The 20,256-nt window shown below is 41.8% G+C and overlaps 1 protein-coding gene across 1 annotated transcript in view; it reads left to right on the top strand.

Annotated features, from left to right (window-relative positions):
• Positions 1-20,256, top strand: part of LOC124612550 (valine--tRNA ligase) — a 208,721-nt gene that overhangs the window by 108,311 nt on the left and 80,154 nt on the right. Inside the window, exon 10 of the mRNA XM_047140825.1 lies at positions 13,366-13,456. Within this exon, the coding sequence (XP_046996781.1) occupies positions 13,366-13,456 (91 nt within the window). The remainder of the gene's footprint in view (positions 1-13,365; positions 13,457-20,256) is intronic.

Below are 20,256 nucleotides of genomic sequence, written 5' to 3'. Positions count from 1 at the left end.
CAGAATGAACTTCTCATATCAATAGATGTCAAATATTGCACTCCATGAAATTTTTGAATTTGCTCATCAAGATTTTCCGGATGAGTCCTAACGGGTACAATAATTTCATTTATGTCTCTCGCATCTAGTACTAACCGTACCTGTCCGTCTGCTTTTGCTACCGCCACCAAAGGACTACTATAAGGGGACAAAGACGGTTCTATTATTCCCCACTCGATCAGTTTTCTTATTTCTTTAGCTACTATTTCCTTCTTGGACCAAGGAATGGAGTATGAGGCTCGACAGTAAGTTTTGTGAGGCTTCACCTCGTTATTGTACTGATATCCCTTAACAATTCCTGGTCGTTCTGAAAATACATCTGCATAATTAGATAATAACTGTACCAAATCCTGCTGTTGCATAGAGTTCAAATTTTCGGACTGTGATACTTTGTTCACAAGTGCGTCCACATTTGCTTTTAATTGATCACCTTGTACGTCAGGATAATAGAGATTCTGTCCTAGACAATGATTGTCTAAATGTAGTATCGACTGATTCCTACACTTTATGTTAATAGCATTACAATTAGGTACAGGTACCTCTTCAGATCTGAGCATGGACAATTCTATTCTCCTACCAGCATTCATCAAACTTAATTTTCCCCGAGAAAGGTCGATTATTGCATCCCTTTCTCTCAAAAAATCTACCCCCAAAATGCAGGCTACTTTTAAACCCTTTACTACCAGGAATGAGCACGCTATGGCTTCATCCCCTAAATACATCTCTACCCGAACTTGGAGTTTAATTATTTGTCGCTGTGCACTTATGGCTCCAGTGACTTTACAATTATTCACGGGAAAAGTCAGCATACGCCTTTCCTTCCCCAGTACTTTGAATAAGTCCATACTCATAACACTGACAGTAGCACCTGTATCTACGACCGCTTGCACATCAATATTATTAATTTTGACCCCTATTATCGCTTGTACTTTGTCTTTGTGCTCCTTTATGCATGTGGATGGTTCAGTTATTAATTCATCTCCCATCTGTACCCCGTCATTATACCTAAGGATACAGATTTTGTTCGGTGTTTTGTTCTGTGTCGGGCTGCTCTCACTCCAAACCTCAGCCGACGATGGAGAGCGTATCTCGGCTGCACCTAGTTTGTTGAATTATTGCTAGTGGATGGGCGTGGCTGCTCTGTGTCACTGACCTCCACTATGTGCACGTTGTGTTGCGTCGGCCGCCACGGTTGCGCAATTGGCGCATTTTGTGGTGGCGGTCGGTTATTGTCATATCTATCACTGTTTTGCCGGTCCGGACTGGGCCTCTGGTTCTGCGGCCGAGTTCGGTTTGCATCATTATAAGTATTAGTGTTGCTCGGCCCCCTGGCATTTTTCCATCTGTTATTGCTTGGTGGGCCTGTCTCATACCGGTCATCGAATCTCCTTTTCCGGTCATTATTCACCGGCGGACTATTGCCGTTCCGGTCTCTACCTCTATTTCCGTTTTGTGCATACTCTTGTCTCCTATTATTACCTCCGCCGTTTCCATTACTTGGTGGAGGCGTGTTATTTCGACCATTTCTATAACCGTTTCCGTTACTTCTAGCCTGTTCAGAGGCTGCCTTAACATCCTCCTGAATCAGGTCAATTGAGTCCAGAACAGACAAGAAATGTTCCATATCATTTTCAGGCACGTGTATAAGTTTTTCCTTTACATGTATCGGCAAGTGTGACTTCAAAAGTCTGATCAAATCCCGGGATGAAATCTGTTCGTCCCAGTAACGGGTCTTATTAATGTACTTCTTGAAATATTTTCGCAAATTGCCTAGTCGTGGAGAATACGGCTCTGGATTATATACCTCCTTCCGTAATCTCTCCTGGATACATGTTGACCAATATTTGGCCAAGAATGCTTTTTCAAATTGCTCATATGTATCACAACTGTCAGCTGCTTCGGTTGCCCATAATGCAGCATCTCCTTGTATGTAAGACATAACGAACTGTATTTTCTGGGTATGACTCCAAACGCTGGGCAAAATGTTTCTAAATCCCTTGATAAACACTACAGGGTGAACAGATTTCTTCTCCGTTGTAAAGATCTGAAACTGTCGGTTCCTAATCAAGCTTTCTTCAATCACTACTTTGGAATGACATTTATTTGTTTCGCTTACATTGGTTGCCTGTTCTGTCTCGCAGTCGCAATTTCTTACTGCAGTATTTATATGCCTATCATTGTTGGACCTGGCTGGCGTGACATACGCCCGTGCCTCGTCATGCCGCAAGCTAAGCTCCATCTTGGCAAGACGACGGTCCACACTCCGCTGCCACAGCGGAATGTCTTTGTGCACAATCTTTTTTAGATCCTGCACATCCGCACTTGAGCCCACATCTCTGGCCTCAATTGCGGCATGCACTTTCTGATCTATTTCTTTTATGACTTCATTTCCTACTTTGTGCACTTGTTCGATCACTTTGTTCTCAATTACTTGAGTTGTGTCAATTTCTAGTTGTTCGACCCTATTAGTCAGGACACTGATTTCCTCTACGATATTGGCGTTAGCCACTTGAACACTATCTACTCTTTCGCTTAATTCTTGCACCGTTTTGGGTATGGTTTCATATTTTTGTTTCAAACTAACAATCTCACTTTGCATAACTTCTAAAGTTTGCATCAACTGCAAGTCCCTCTCATGCAGGCGTCGGTCACGCTCTGCTTGTTTAGCATCACATTCTCTATCGCGCTCTGCTTGTTTGGCATCACGTTCTCTATCGCGCTCTGCTTGTTTGGCATCACGTTCTTTATCGCGCTATGCTTGTTTGGCATCACGTTCTTTATCGCGCTCTGCTTGTTTTGCATCACGTTCTTTATCGCGTTCTGCTTGCATACATGCAAATTCAGCTACCAATCTCTGGTCACGCTCTGCTTGTTCAGCATCACGTTCTCTATCACGCTCTGCTTGCACGCGTACAATTTCAGCTTGGAAATTGAGCATGCGCTCGAACATAACTCTTAATGATTGCACTTCTGACACCTCACCACTCTCTGGTCCGTGTCCAGTGCTTGCGGATGGCACAGTATTTCCGCTATCAACTGAATCACTGGGTGGCAATGGCAACATTTCTTGCCCTTCTGCCCCCAGATTTTCACATTGTACTTCCTGAACTACGTCACTAACATTACTTTGTGTCCCACTTTCCAACTCGGTATCACTACTTACTGACTGTTGCTCATTATCCATGTTGATATCTTTCTGACTACGCAATCTAACCATAGTAAACAAAAGAAATAAAATCTGAACTAAATATCCTAACACTCAGGTTTTACTGACATAATCACACAAGAAATGGACATTAACTAATACGCACTTACTATATACTACAATGACTAACTACCTAAATGTCCTGTTATTTTAAAACAAAGTACTAACAACAAGCACACCACTAATGATCCGAGAACACTGCACTGAGGCTACTTTACTACCTACAGGGCAACTACACTGTAGCTTTACCTTTTGGTGATCTATCTTGGGTGCAGCTGCCCCCTGATATTGTGGTAGGTAATTAATTTTTCGAAATATTGAGCTCTCTTCTTCAGCTTGCCTCTGGGTACATAGTGTTCTCATGCAAAAAATCATACACAGGTATTACCACACAATATTGGTTATGCAATACATACAATACATAGAAAAATTATTAAATGTTCTGCAACAAAGTTCGACTATATTAATTCCCTAGTTATCTCACGGGTATTTAGTGGCCACTGCGTATTCGAGCCCCACGTTGGGCGCCAATTTAACGAAATCGTCGAAATGAATGGAATTGATTTGAAATTTCGTTAAAGAAGAATAATAAATTTTATCTTTTGCTTTTAAGTTAATTTTCTTTCGTGCGAACTTTGTTGTAGAACCACTTTCTTATTTTCGTGTGGTAATAAAAATTTTTACTTTCTTAAGAATTACGTACATTTAAAGAAAAAATAATATTTACGTGAACTCATATGAACTGGTTAAGAATATTAGGTTGAGAATTGAGTCCTTTAAATCATTCGGCCTTGGCATACACTTTCCAGATGGAGTGGGTTTTTTTGTTAAATATTTTTACTGAATTTTGTCCCGGCACTAGCCATAGAACACAAGATTACCTCTATTAGCTGAAAATGTTTTAATTATTGCCAAGCCGACATTTATCACTGATCAAACCTACTTCATTACACATTTAAGATATTTTGAAAGAACCAAACTGTTTAAATTTCAATGTTAACTAACATTAGCTATCCGCCTACGAATGCACAAACGTATAATTAATTCAAATTTTATCAGCCACAGGATCACTGAAAAAGAAGAACAATCTCTTAGTTCACTATTGATTTTTATGCTTGTGTTCCCGATTTACGGGTTTGATAATTTTTTAAATGTGCCGCCTATTGTTGGTCGCGGCACAGCCCAGCAACACCGCTAAAAAATGCTGAAAAATTCTTAAAGAAATTTTATAGATGACGTGGGCAAGCTAATTTACATAAATAATTCACACTTTTGATAAACTCTAATATATTTAGATCAAACAACAATACAACTCACATTAATTCGTAACGCATCGTCTAATGGCGGCTAAGTCCAGACAGAGACAAAAGAAGTCTACCCATTCGTAAAAAACTCTTTCACAGTGTCCTACCGCAATGACTTCTGAACAGAGAAGACCAAAGAATACATAATGCATTGTGCTTAAATAGTATTGCTGACTATTAACATTTCTTTGCAAATTGACGATATTATTCTCTTCTGACAACATTTTATATATCTCTGCTATCGCAAATACTGACACATTTTACAATCACATAATAAATACAGAAAAATTCCTATCCTAAATACAGAGAAATATTACAACAAAAAATATAAGGAGAATAACAAATGTCTTTTACACCACATTCAGTAATATTTTTGTTCAGTAATTACGATATATACAACTTGCCCAGAGCGGCGTATATGGTACAAATAAACTCTTGTTCTTTAATAATGTGAGTTTGCCAGGGAACGTTACACACTCCCTGTCATTTCTGGTTGCAGGGCTATCTGAAGGATAGGGTTACCGGGGGAATATTCACATGTGTGCTGATCTGAACTGCAGCATATTGAGAGAGTTAGCCAGCATACCTACAGACATGCTTTGTTTTGCTGTGCGGAATGCAATCCTGCACTTTCAGACTCTTCTGGACACTGATGGGCACCATATTGAGCCCATTTTGCAGCAGTAATGGTACTAGTATGTAATGGTATGATGTACCATAGCAGCACATTAAAAGTGTTTCGATTTAATTGATTCTGCATTATTTCTCTTCCCCATGTCCTTGGCATCAATGCTACCAAGTTTGGTCCTCATGAGTCAACTACATATCTAAAATCAGTGATGCTGATTAAGTTCAGGATCAGTTCTGTGCCCCCCTCCCTCACCTTTCCCCACACACAGCAAGATCCACAATCACTCCATTTCTTCACAAGAGTTGGCAGGCAGTAGATACTGGCACTCAAGGTGAACACAGGTTCCTGGACTTCTAGAAGGTTGGCATACAATTTTGAGAAAGTCACCCAGAACCTTGGGTCAGGGGAGACTTACCTCACGGGGTGAGAAGGAAAGACTGATTTGATTGTTGGGGACTGCATCGGACGAGGTTTGAAAACCTGAGAGTTTAAAGGTGGAAGACAGGGTAACATGCTAGACAGAGATTACTGCTTAAACATCATGTATGAGTAAATAAGAGTGAAAAGCTAAGTGCATTGTACGTAACACAGGAGGGAGGGGCCGGTGAAAAATATAAGAAAATGAAAGATGTAGAAAACTAAGATGGAGTGAAGTAAGGAGTAGTTACTTTGAAGAAATCCTGAGGTGGAAGAAGTTAACGTAAATTAAGGCCACATGGATGGCAAAAATCAAGGACATGGTGTAACACTAGTTGCCACCTGCGGAGTTCTGAGAAACTCGTGTCTGGGGGAGGAACACAGATGGCGCATATGGTAAACAGGCACCAAGGTCATGATTGTCATGTTGTAAAAAATGTTCTGCAACAGGATATTGCGTGTTGCCAATATACACTTTCTGCCTATGTCCACTTATCCTAACTGATAATTTGGTGGTAGTCATGTCACTGTAAAAGGCCAAACAGTGTTCAAATAACAGTTGGTATATGACATGTTTCACAGATGGCTCTGCCTTTGACAGTATATGTTTTGCCAGTTACAAGGCTGGTGTAGGTGGTGATAGGAGGGTGCATAGGGCAAGTCTTGCAGTGGGGACAGTCACAGGGGTAGGAGGGGTAGGAGCCATAAAGTAGGGAGATGGGTACAGAAGAAGCATAGGGTCTGACAAGAAAATTGTGGAGAGCGGGGTGACAAAAAGCTATTCTAGTTGTTGTGTGCAAAATCTCAGACAGAATGGATGTCATTTCAGGGAATGGTTTTAGGAAGTCATGGCCTTGTTGAAGTAGCTGATCAATACATGGACCAGGATAATACTGAGTGACCAGTGGTGTGCTCCGAAGTTGTTATTTTAATGGATCAGCAGTCCAGGCTTGGATGTGATGGCCCAGGAAAACTGCTTTTGTACTAGGCTGGTGGAGTAATTATGTCCAGTGAACCCTGAGGTGAGAATGATGGTGTCTTGCTGTAAGGAGTCTGCATCTAAACAAATACATTTGCCTTGAATGCCGAGGCTGTATGGGAGGGGACGTTTTATATGGAAAGGGTGGTAACTGTCAAAATGTAAGTACTGTCGTTTGTTAGTAAGTTTTTATGTGGCCAGGAGTGTGTAGCTGGTTTTCAGTGAGGAAGACATCAACATCAAGGAAAATGGCTTGGGATTCGGAATATGACCATGTGAAATTTAGTTGGGGGAAGATATTCAGAAGTTCCAGGAATTTGAACAAGTCTTCCTCACCATGGGTCCATATGGTAAAGACAACATCAATGTACCTAAACCAAATTAGGGGTTAAAGAGTTATGGATCCCAGAAAAGCCCCCTTAAAGTGACCCATGAAAAGGTTGGCATAGGAAGGAGCCATCGTGGTTCCCGTGACCATACCCCTAATCTGTTTGTATGTCTGCCCCCTCAAAGGTGAAGTAGTTGTTGGTAAGAATAAAGTTGTCTGCCCCTCAAAGGTGAAGTAGTTGTTGATAAGAATAAAGTTGATTAAAGTGAGTAGGCAGGATGCCATAGGTTTGGAATCAGGTGGGCACGGTCAGCAGCAGACAGACCATGTACATTGGGGATGTTGGTATATAGGGAGGTGGCATCAAACATGACAAGCAAGGTGTGTGGTGGGAGTGTGACAAGCGAGGATTTCAGACGATTTAGGAAATGGTTGGTATCTTTGTTTTTGTTGTTTGATTAGCTGTTTGATTGGATTAAAGTGTGCCTTGCAAATAGAAAACAGCATGTCAGTCTTAACAGAGATAAATCTTCAGACATTCAAATTGCAGAGAATCAGTGCTTGGTGCAGGGATAGGCAATTGATCTTAAACATAAACAAATGTAATCTACTGCACATAAATAGATGGAGAGTTCCATTATTGTGTGGTAACACCATTGCCAAACAGTCACTAGAAGCACCCCCTTGCATTAAATATCTGACATTATGTGTACAGACAAATTGAAGTGGAACAACAAGAAGGTAATGCAGGTGCTAGACTGAGATTCATTGGAAGTACCCTGAGGAAGTGTAGTCCACGCATGGAGGAGGTCACTTACAAAACTCATGTTCAACTGAAACTTTAGTATTACTCAATAGTCTGGGACCTTGTATAATTGTCTGGGACCATGGGACCAGGTATAATCAAGAGATGAGGTTGAGATCAAAAGCAGAGTAGTATATTTTGTCATAGGCTCATTTAATCTTTTCATGGCTGCAAAGCACGAGCATCCTGCCTGACCGGCCAGCAGACGGGGATGAACATATTGTGCGCGTGGCCAGTGGACAGCTGACTCAGCCTGATGACTGCTGCAGGCTATGGCCACTGTAGGCTAATTGCATGTTCCAGTGTGCGTAGAACCACTCTTCAATAATATTCTTTATAAAATCAGTACCCCTCTGTATTGTCACAATGATTGCAGTTTCATGTGTTTGGCTGTGTGTGCCATATTCTGATCCGTGCGGCAGTGAATGTTTCTGATAAACTGCAAGAATTTTGGTGCACTGCTCACCTTTTGCAACATCTGATACATCAGTTCTATAGGATAATACATGCCCTCTCAGGTCATATATGTTAGTATCAAGTATAGTTTGTTGTTGTTGTTGTTGTTGTTGAGGTCTTCAGTCCTGAGACTGGTTTGATGCAGCTCTCCATGCTACTCTATCCTGTGCAAGTTTCTTCATCTCCCAGTACTTACTGCAACCTACATCCTTCTGAATCTGCTTAGTGTATTCATCTCTTGGTCTCCCTCTATGATTTTTACCCTCCACGCTGCCCTTCAGTGCTAAATTTGTGATTCCCTGATGCCTCAGAACATGTCCTACCAACCGGCCCCTTCTTCTTGTCAAGTTGTGCCACAAACTCCTCTTCTCCCCAATTCTATTCAGTACCTCCTCATTAGTTATGTGATCTACCCATCTAATCTTCAGCATTCTTCTGTAGCACTACATTTCGAAAGCTTCTATTCTCTTCTTGTCCAAACTATTTATCGTCCATGTTTCACTTCCATACATGGCTACACTCCATACAAATACTTTCAGAAACGATTTCCTGACACTTAAATCTATACTCGATGTTAACAAATTTCTCTTCTTCAGAAACGCTTTCTTGCCACTGCCGGTCTACATTTTATATCCTCTCTACTTCGACCATCATCAGTTATTTTGCCCCCAAATAGCAAAACTCCTTTACTACTTTAAGTGTCTCATTTCCTAATCTAATTCCCTCAGCATCACCCGACTTAATTCGACTACATTCCATTATCCTTGTTTTGCTTTTGTTGATGTTCATCTTATATCCTTCTTTTAAGACACTGTCCATTCCGTTCAACTGCTCTTCCAAGTCCTTGCTGTCTGTGACAGAATTACAATGTCATCGGCGAACCTCAAAGTTTTTATTTCTTCTCCATGGATTTTAATACCTACTCCGAATTTTTCTTTTGTTTCTTTCACTGCTTGCTCAATATACAGATTGAAAAACATCGGGGAGAGGCTACAACCCTGTCTCACTCCCTTCCCAACCACTGCTTCCCTTTCGTGCCCCTCGACTCTTATAACTGCCTTCTGGTTTCTGTACAAATTGTAAATAGCCTTTCGCTCCCTGTATTTTACCCCTGCCACCTTTAGAATTTGAAAGAGAGTATTCCAGTCAACATTGATTTTTTTGCCTTTCCGTAATCTTTCTTCTAAGATAAGTCGTAAGGTCAGTATTGCCTCACGTGTTCCAACATTTCTACGGAATCCAAACTGATCTTCCCCGAGGTCGGCTTCTACCAGTTTTTCCATTTGTCTGTAAAGAATTTGTGTTAGTATTTTGCAGCTGTGACTTATTAAACTGATAGTTCGGTAATTTTCACATCTGCCAACACCTGCTTTGTTTGGGATTGGAATTATTATATTCTTCTTGAAGTCTGAGGGTATTTCGCCTGTCTCATACATCTTGCTCACCAGATGGTAGAGTTTTGTCAGGACTGGCTCTCCCAAGGCCGTCGGTAGTTCTAATGGAATGTTGTCTACTCCCAGGGCCTTGTTTCGACTCAGGTCTTTCAGTGCTCTGTCAAACTCTTCACACAGTATCGTATCTCCCATTTCATCTTCATCTACATCCTCTTCCATTTCTATAATATTGTCCTCAAGTACATCGTCCTTGTATAGACCCTCTATATACTCCTTCCACCTTTCTGCTTTCCCTTCTTTGCTTAGAACTGGGTTTCCATCTGAGCTCTTGACATTCATACAAGTGGCTCTCTTTTCTCCAAAGGTCTCTTTAATTTTCCTGTAGGCAGTATCTATCTTGCCCCTAGTGAGATAAGCCTCTACATCCTTACATTTGTCCTCTAGCCATCCCTGCTTAGCCATTTTGCACTTCTTGTCAATCTTATTTTTGAGACGTTTGTATTCCTTTTTGCCTGCTTCATTTACTGCATTTTTATATTTTCTCCTTTCATCAATTAAATTCAATATCTCTTCTGTCACCCAAGGATTTTTACTAGCCCTCATCTTTTTACCTACTTGATCCTCTGCTACCTTCACTATTTTGTCTCTCAAAGCTACCCAGTTTTCTTCTACTGTATTTCTTTCCCCCATTCTTGTCAATCATTCCCTAATGCTCTCCCTGAAGCTCTCCACAACCACTGGTTCTTTCATTTTATCCAGGTCCCATCTCCCTAAATTCCCACCTTTTTGCAGTTTCTTCAGTTTCAATCTACAGTTCATAACCAATAGATTGTGGTCAGAGTTCACACTGCCCCTGGAAATGTCTTACAATTTAAAACCTGGTTCATAAATCTCTGTCTTACCATTATATAATCTATCTGATACCTACTAGTATCTCCAGGATTCTTCCATGTATACAACCTTCTTTCATGATTCTTGAACCAAGTGTTAGCTATGATTAAGTTATGCTCTGTGCAAAATTCTACCAGGCGGCTTCCTCTTTCGTTTCTTAACCCCAATCCATATTCACCTACTATGTTTCCTTCTCTCCCTTTTCGTACTCTCGAATTCCAGTCACCCATGGCTATTAAATTTTCGTCTCCCTTCACTACCTGAATAATTTCTTTTATCTCATAATACATTTCATCAATTTCTTCATCATCTGCAGAGCTTGTTGGCATATAAACTTGTATTACTGTAGTAGGCATGGGCTTATGTCTATCTTAGCCACAATAATGTGTTCACTATGCCGTGTGTAGTAGCTTACCCGCACTCCTATTTTTTTATTCATTATTAAACCTACTCCTGCATTACCTCTATTTGATTTTGTATTTATAACCCTGTATTCACCTGGCCAAAAGTCTTGTTCCTCCTGCCACCGAACTTCACTAATTCCCACTATATCTAACTTTAACCTATCCATTTCCCTTTTTAAATTTTCTTACCTACCTGGCTGATTAAGGGATCTGACATTCCACGCTCCGATCCGTAGAACGCCAGTTTTCTTTCTCCTGATAACGACGTCCTCTCGAGTAGTCTCCGCCAGGAGATCCGACCGGGGGACAATTTTACCGCCGGAATATTTTACCCAAGAAGATGCCATCATCATTTAACCATACAGTAAAGCTGCATGTCCTCAGGAAAAATGACGGCTGTAGTTTCCCCTTGCTTTCAGCCGTTCGCAGTACCAGCACAGCAAGGCCGTTTTGGTTAGTGTTACAAGGCCAGATCAGTCAATCATCCAGACTGTTGCCCCTGCAACTACTGAAAAGGCTGCTGCCCCTCTTCAGGAACCACACGTTTGTCTGGCCTCTCAACAGGTACCCCTCCGTTGTGGTTGCACCTATGGTACGGCCATCTGTATCGCTGAGGCACGCAAGCCTCCCCACCAACGGCGTGGTCCGTGGTTCATTGGGGGGGGGAGGTGGGGGGGGGGAGTATAGTCCATGCAGCCAAGCAAATGAAATCTGATTTCCTAATCTGTAAAGTATAGTTTATAGATTAGGAAATCAGATTTCATTTGCTTGGCTTCGTGGGCTGTTTTCTGTTCCGGGCACCATCACATATTGCTGAGACACTGCACATATCTGCTCTACTGCTCTCATTTTGTAACTTCTGATATGTCAGTTCATTAGGATCATTAAAGTCCTTACAATTTTAATGTTTGTGTCTCTTGTATTGTGTGTGCTAGGAAATTAAATTGCATCTAGTAGATAGCCTCAATAGCAGAAAGGGCCCAGGAAAAGTTGAAAGCTGTAGTGCTTTCCGTCATTAGAAAGAAGAGCAGATAATGACAGTATTGACAGGAATATTGAAATGTGGACAGCAGTTGGTCATCAGTCTATAGTGGACGTTAACCTGTTCGTGCGTCCAGGTGTAGGTAAATGCTCTTAACTGTCAGGTCTACCTACCTGCCTGGCATAAATGAATGGCCACAGCCATGTGGATGTTCTACCTGTCAGGTCTATATATATGCCCTTAGCTGTCTGGTTGTTCTACGTGCCACGTTTGCATGTATGCTGATAGCCATGAATGGGCTAATAAGCAGTAACATGTCATGGTGATGCTCACTCTTCTGCAGTGGCAGATGGTACAAGAGGGGAGCTGTTCCTGAAAGAGTCAACCAGTGTATTGCTTCCTTCTACGCACATTTCAGGAGTAGATCATGAGGGGAAGATTAAAGATGGTGAGCTCTCAAGGAGGGTTACTGACAATGTTTCTTCCCCTGCTGCACTGTTTGTGACTGAACAAGGGGGACATGATAATGACATACAAAGTACCCTCCACCACTATAAGTTGGCTTGTGGAGTAAAATATAAAACACAGTGAATATACTGAAATGAAACTCAGTGAAATAAAAGTTATTAATTTATTGAATATTCATTTTTACTGGGATAAATAAAACAGTGGAATGTTGGGAGAGTCCACTTGACGGGAAGTAACCCAGGCAGGTGAACAGTCGAACAGCACGCGCGTCTAACAGTCATACGGCACTGTGGAGAGACTTTTTGAACACCCCGTAGAAATAAACAAGTAAGGTCTGTTTGAATTCTTCCACTGTAATCAAAACTCAAAACTCCTCGCCATCGCAGTTACGGAGCTTCCACAGACGTCCACACAGTCACTACACTAACATCATATCCTTCAAAGAGCCCTTTATGTATCAATATATGCGGCTGAAGAAGCCTTATTGTTTTCCCTCACACATGTAATTTCATGCACACATTAGGACCCCCCCAAGCCTAACTGTGCCCAGACAAGTGTTGTCTGGAAGCTCTTTCTCCCTCCCCTGCTCTCTCTCTCTCTCTCTCTCTCTCTCTCTCTCTCTCTCTCTCCATGAAACCTTAGCCAATCAATTCTGTTTGCTCCACATGGTCTCCTACTATAAAAGTACATACAAGCAAGGGTTCCCAGATTAGACAGCTGTGGATCATGCAGAACTACAACTCAGAGGAGACAGAAGGACTGAATTGAAGAACAGGATAGTACTTAATAGTTAACTTTCTTTTCTGTTGTGCCTCTCTCTCTCTCTCTCTCTCTCTCTGTTGATCTGGGCATGACTAAGATTCTGTTACATAATGAGAATTCCAGCAGTAAATAAATAAATGCCAGAAACAATTTAAAGCTTGGAGCTATTATCAGACTGGTAGTTATAATGATATAAGGTGCATCTGTACCAATATATATTATAAATGAGTTTTTAAGAGTAGTAATAATGATTAAGTAAATGTGTAAAGGCGTGCTCCATGTTGTTCTTATGGTTATTAGGGACTGGTGTGTTTCGCGGCAACTCTGGTGGGGTCATAGAATACCAGCATACCATGTAACTCTGAAAGATCCGTCTCTACAAAAGGGAATGGTGTGTATATATTTATTTCAAATGGCTTTTATTATAAAATACTTAAAGTTTACCATACAATTGAATATCAAGATAGAACACAATATTTCCAAGTACAGTTTTGAAACCTGGACTTTTCAAAAACGTTTTAGTCTGAATATTGTAGAGAGTAAGTATTGTTTTGTGAAACACTTTATTTTGCAGTCCTGTGTGTAATACTTTATGAAACAAAAAGGCAGCAAAAGAAATGATGAAACTGAGGAATGCTCCCAGAAATTGGGTCAATTGAGATCTTAGGAGTTCATTAAGAATAGTATCATCTAACTGAACTGTCACTATAAAAGCAAGAGATGTTAATGCAATTGGAAATAGTGAATTGAAATTGACAGAAAAGGAAATACTATTTTAAGATGCAGAGAATGTGATGTGCTTCAGTTATGGCTGCGATAATACACTTAATGTTCCTGTAATTCATAGGACTTTGAAACAAATAGTTGGACAAACTGTAGTAAAGAACGACAGTGTAGCACATTACCTAAAATATAAAATAATTACACTGTCACTCATATGAAACAAAATTACATGAAATAGTGATATTGTTTATTAGTAATAAGGTCAGGTGATTGTATCGTTAGGTAATAACATCTGCATCCATCGACATCTACATGACTCCTCTGAAACTCATACTTAAGTGCTTGGCAGATGCTTCATCAAACCACATTCAGACTATGTCTCAACCATTCCACTATCGTACCGTGTGTGGGAGAAACAACCACACAAATTTTTCAGTGTGAGCTCTAAATTTTCTTATTTTATTATGACAGTTACTTCCCCCTTGTAGATGGGCATCAACAAAATATTTCTTTCATTCAGAGGAGAAAGTTGGTGACTCAGATTCCATGGAAGGATCTCACAGCGATGAAAAAAACTTATTTTAATGATTGCTGCTCCAAATTGCGCATCTTCTCTGTGACACTCTCTCCCTTATTTCACAGTAATATGAAATGAACTGCCCTTTCCCCCCAACATTATCCATCAATCCTATCTGGTAAGGATCCCATACTGTGCAGTAATATTCCAGAAGAGCATGGGCATCTCTTTCGTGTATCTGTTGCATCTTCTAAATGTTCTGCCAGTAAAACACAGTCTTTGGTTAACTGTTCCCACAGCATTTTCTATGTGGTTGTTCCAATTTAAATTGTTTGTAATTGTAATCCCTAGGCACTTAGAGGAATTTGCAGCCTTTGGGTTTGTGTGATGTATCATGTAGCCAAAATTTAACAGATTTCATTTAGTACTTATATGGATGACCTCACATATTTATGATTTAGAGTCAGTTGCTACTTTTCGCACCAGGCAGACATCTTCTCTAAATAATTGCGTAATTGATTTTGACCTTCTGATGAATTTTTCCAGTGATAAATGACAGCATCCTCTGCGAACAATCTTTAAATCATTTATGTAGATTAGGAATAGTAGTGACAATAGTGGGCTTAATAACACTTCCTTGGGGAACGCCAGGTATCACTTCCATTTTACGTGATGATTTTCCATCAGTTAGTATGAAATGTTACCTTTCTGACAGGTAGTCATGAATCCAGTTGCACAACTTAAATGATATTTCACAGCCCAAAGGCCTACAATTTGGTTAGAAGCAACTTCTGAGGAACAGTGTCAGAAGCCTTCTGGAAATTTAGAAATGTGGACTCAGTTTGAGATCCACTGTGGATATCATTCATTTCTTCATGTGAATGAAGAATCCACACCATTTCAGTCCTTCAAATGAGCAAAATCCACTTGTTGTATGTTAGTGGAAGCGGGAGGGGGGGGGGGGGGGGGGGGGGACTACGACGACACAGACCATTTTTGGACTGGTGAGCAACAAGTTGAACAACAATCAGACAGGAACATTTGCATACAATTTTGAGTTTATAATTGGAGTAACCACAGTTTGAACACAGGTTAAGACCACCACTTGCATATTTTCTTACCTGTACTTCGTATGTCGAGAGAAGAGCTCTGACAGCTGGCGGCGCAGTTGCCAGTATTCCACATGTACGCACAGTGAGCCAGCAGTTGTCTCCAGCACTATGGCAACTCTGGGGCACTGTCATGGTAACGTAAACAAAAGCTCACTATCTGATTGGCCATCACGGATGTGCAAAGCACGTGCGCCAATGCTGCGTCAGCAGTCAGAGCTCTTCTCTCGCCATATTAACTGTAGTCTGGTGAGTGCTTGTTTCCTTGCAGCATCATTGTCCATCTGCATGCTGAACCTCAATTAAAAAGGTTGAAAGTTAGAGAAACAAAGTGATGAAAGTGAAATGTTTCAGTAATTTAACTAAGTGCACAAGTGTTCTCTGGGCATCACCTCAGTTCATACAAAAAGTAATGCAAATGTAGCTCTTTCACTGCTGCTTTTCTGCTGGCTCAACTCATGTGCAATTTTACATCTGCAGTTTGAATCATGAGGTAAAGTAATATATGTCCATTGTTGACATTGTGTGGATGTCTTCCAAGCATTCTTCATTTCAGTGGCAGGACAGATAAAGGCAAGCTGATAAATATGAATTAAAATTCTGTTAATACTCAGTATTTTAGTTACCAAATGATGTTGTATTAAGTATTGGCACACTTTAAAAGATATGAAAATGTACTTAACTGAGGTGGTTGTTATCTGTAAGTTTAAAATGCATTCTTTTATAAGTGTGCCACAGCAGCCAGAGACTGGTCGTGTGTGTGTGTGTGTGTGTGTGTGTGTGTGTGTGTGTGTTGGTTGTCTATTTCCAACAAAGACCTTGTCTCTGCGTCTCCGCTATATGGTGAGTAGCAACTATCTCTTTCATAGTATTGTTACATTCCTTCTGGGATTTTCCATTGTTTGTTTTGTTTTATAATTCTGTTGATACGCCTTAGTGTACTGTGCATGCATTGACATACAAAGTTGAAAATGAGATATATAATATTTTTATGGACATACACATTTCTTGGAAGTTTCATTTAGGGAAAGAGAGACTTAATAGAAGGGAATGAAAATCTTATATGTTTGGTGCTCCACAGTTTGTAAATATTTGTTAAAAGATACTTTGCTGTACGCCATGAGCTGTGTGTAAAATATTTAACTGCTAGACTTTTGTTGAGGCATATAACCCATCACTGGTGCCATCTGATACAAGGGATAAACAATAAATATGTACAAATCAATCTCTATAACATACAAACATTTTGTATACATAACAATAGAAGTATGATGTTGCATGCTTATTGTGTATGTCTGCATTAAATGGCATGTGTATTTAGTATGAAATCCTTGTGATAAAATTGGTGTAGATCTAGAGAACACAGAACCCCAAGCATATTTAATATCTAATTATAGCCAAGTCTCTGTGATCATGACATTACAGCCATGTCTCTGTGATCATGACAGGATCCATTATGTGTCTTATCTCTGTGGTACTTACGGTGTCATGAGTACATGTTATTGGTGTCAGATGCTAAACTAACTCCCACATTTCTTGGTTGTATTGGACCGACTCTCATGGGATGTCATGGAACTGCTGGTCAGTGCAAAGAGTATTATATTATATTACAGGTCTCTTATTATCTCTGAGGCCTTATTTAGATATATCTGTGACATACCCCCCCCCCCCCCCCTCTCTCTCTCTCTCTCTCTCTCTCTCTCTCTCTCTCTCTCTCTCTCTCTCTCAGAAAAGTATAGATTGCTACTCACCATAGAAATGACTCAGAGTTGCAGACAGGCACAGCAAAAAGACTGTTTTACAGCAGTTCAACAGGTCATCTTCATGGTGAGCAACACTCTATCCTTTTCCTAATATTGTTGATATTCCAAACTGGAGTTTCCGTTTGTGTGTATGTGAACAGTTAGTTAAACTGAAATATATAGAAAGTAAATAAGGGTAGAGTATGTAAAGAGACTAACAAACCAAGCGACCATTAGCAATTGCTAAATATTGTGATTGAGCAGGTCACTACAACGATAATTCCTGCAGCGGAAATTGCTTTCCCTCGTTCTCTGGAGCTCCCCCAGCGAAAGGCAGTCCCATGGTGGTCGCTGGAAGTCACTGAGGCAATTAAAGATCGTCGGCGAGCTCTACAGAGCCATAAGCAACACCCTTCCGTAGAACACCTAATAGCCTTTAAGCGTCTCCGTGGCCATGTTCGCCTGCTTATAAAATCACGGAAACAGGAGTGTTGGGAGAGGTACATGTCAACCATTGGGTGCCATATGTCACCTTTCCAAGTCTGGACAAAGATCAGATGTCTTTTTGGGTACCATACCCCAACAGGTGTCCCTGGCATTACCATCAATAGCGTGCTCTGTACCGACGCTAACGCAATTACTGAGCACATTGCTGAGCACTATGCTGGAGCCTCCGCAACGGAGAACTATCCCCCAGCCTTTCGCACTCTCAAATGGCGAATGGAAAGGAAAGTCCTTTCGTTCACTACATGCCACAGTGAACCCTATAATGCCCCATTTACAGAGTGGGAGCTCCTCAGCACCCTTGCACATTGCCCCGTCACAGCTTCTGGGCCGGATCAGATCCACAGTCAGGTGATTAAACATCTCTCGTCTGATGACAAGCGACATCTCCTCATCATCTTCAACCAGATCTGGTGCAATGGCATCTTTCCATTGCTGTGGCGGGAGAGCACCATCATTCCGGTGCTAAAACCCATTAAAAATTCGCTTAATGCGGATAGCTATTGGCCCATCAGCCTTATCAACCTTTTCTTTAAGCTGCTGGAATGTATGGTGTGTCGGCAGTTGGGTTGGATCCTGGAGTCACGTGGCCTACTGGCTCCATGTCAGGGCAGCTTCCGCCAGGGTCGCTCTACCACTGGTTATCTTGTGTCCCTAGCATCTGCCATCTGAACAGCCCTTTCCAAATGCCAACACCTGGATGCTGTCTTTTTTGACTTACGTAAAGCATATGAACTACTTGCCACATTGTATGAGCGAGGTCTTTTTTGACTTACGTAAAGCATATGAACTACTTGCCACATTGTATGAGTGAGGTATCTGGACCCCACTCCCAATTTTTATCCGAAACTTCCTGTTGCTCTGTACTTTTCGTGTCCAAATTGGTGCCTCCCATAGTTCCCCACGTACTCAGGATAATGGTGTTCCACAGGGCTCTGTATTGAGTGTTTCTCTATTTTTAGTGGCTATTAACGGACTAGCAGCAGCTGTAGGGCCATCTGTCTCCCCTTCTCTGTATGCAGATGACTTTTGCATTTTATATTGCTCTTCCAGTACTGGTGTTGCTGAGCGGCACCTACAAGGAGCCACTCACAAGGAGCAGTCATGGGCTCTAGCCCGCGCCTTCCAGTTTTCAGCCAGGAAGTTGTGTGTCATGCATTTCTGTTGGCGTCGCACCATTCATCCAGAACCAGAACTTCACCTTACTCACGATCCACCCACTGTAGTGGAGACTATCGATTCTTAGGACTGATTTTCAATGCCTGATTGACTTGGCTACCTCACCTTCGTCAGCTTAAGTGGGAGTGCTGGCAGCTCCTCAATGTTCTCCACTGCCTGAGCAACACCAACTGGGTTGCAGAATGCTCTATGCTGCTGCAACTCTACAGAGCCCTTTTTCAGTCCTGCCTTGACTATGGGAGTCTGGTTTACGGTTTGGCGGTGTCCTCCGCATTGCGTTTTCTTGACCCAGTGCACCACTGTGGCATTCGCCTAGCGACAGGAGCTTTTAGTATGAGTCCGGTGACCAGTGTCCTGGTGGAGGCCGGAGTCCCTTAAGTGTGGATGTAATTTGCTCAACTGCTCTCCAGTTATGTTTCACAGAATCGTAGTTCTGCTGAGCATCTGAACTACCATCTCTTTTGCCCACCCATGGCAGTTCATCTCCCCCATTGGCAGCCCAGGTCATGCTCACGACTGCAATTCGCGTGCGGTCTCTTCTCTCCAAACTGGAGTCCTTCCCTTTACCACCTATACCTGAGGTCCCTTCACATACACCTCCATGATGTACATCTCGATCGAAGCTTCGTCTGGACCTTTTGCAAGGCCCTAAGGACTCTGTTAACCCTGCCACTCTCCACTGTCACTTCCTTTCGATTCTTGACATGTTCTGGGACTCTGAAGTTGTTTACACTGATAGCACGATGGCTGATGGTAATGTTGGCTTCGCCTATGTCCACAGAGGCAATATTGAACAGCATTCCTTGCCTGCTGGCTACAGTGTATTCACTGCAGAGCTTGTGGCCATATCTCGTGCACTTCAGTACATCTTTTCTGGTGAGTTGTTTCTTCTCTGTTCCGACTACCTGAGCAGCTTACAAGCTATCGACCAGTGCTACCCTCGGCATCTTTTGGTCGCGACCATCCAGGAGTCCTCCTCTGCCCTGGAACAGTCCAGTCGTCCGTTGGTGTTTGTGTGGACCCCAGGACACGTCGGAATCCCAGGCAACGAACTTGCTGACAGGCTGGCCAAGCAGGCTACACGGAAACCGCTCCTGGAGATGGGCATCTCTGAAACTGACCTGCATTCTGTCTTATGCCGCAAGGTTTTTCGGCTTTGGGAGATGGAGTGGCATAACAGTATGCACAACAAATTGCATGTTATTAAGGAGACTGCAAATGTGTGGCTTCTCGCAGGGAATCAGTTGTCCTTTGTCGACTCCGCATTGGTCATACGTGGCTCACACATGATTACCTCCTCCGTCTTGAGGTCCCACCTCAGTGTCACTGTGGCTCCCAAATGACAGTTGTCCAGCTCTTGCTGGACTGTGCTCACTTCTAACTGCTCTGCAGTGGACTTCTAACTTTCCCGGCACCC

The sequence above is a fragment of the Schistocerca americana genome, chromosome 4 (assembly GCF_021461395.2).
Source record: "Schistocerca americana isolate TAMUIC-IGC-003095 chromosome 4, iqSchAmer2.1, whole genome shotgun sequence".
Classification (NCBI taxonomy): Eukaryota; Metazoa; Arthropoda; class Insecta; order Orthoptera; family Acrididae; genus Schistocerca; species Schistocerca americana.
This window is presented reverse-complemented; position numbering and strand designations above follow the sequence as displayed.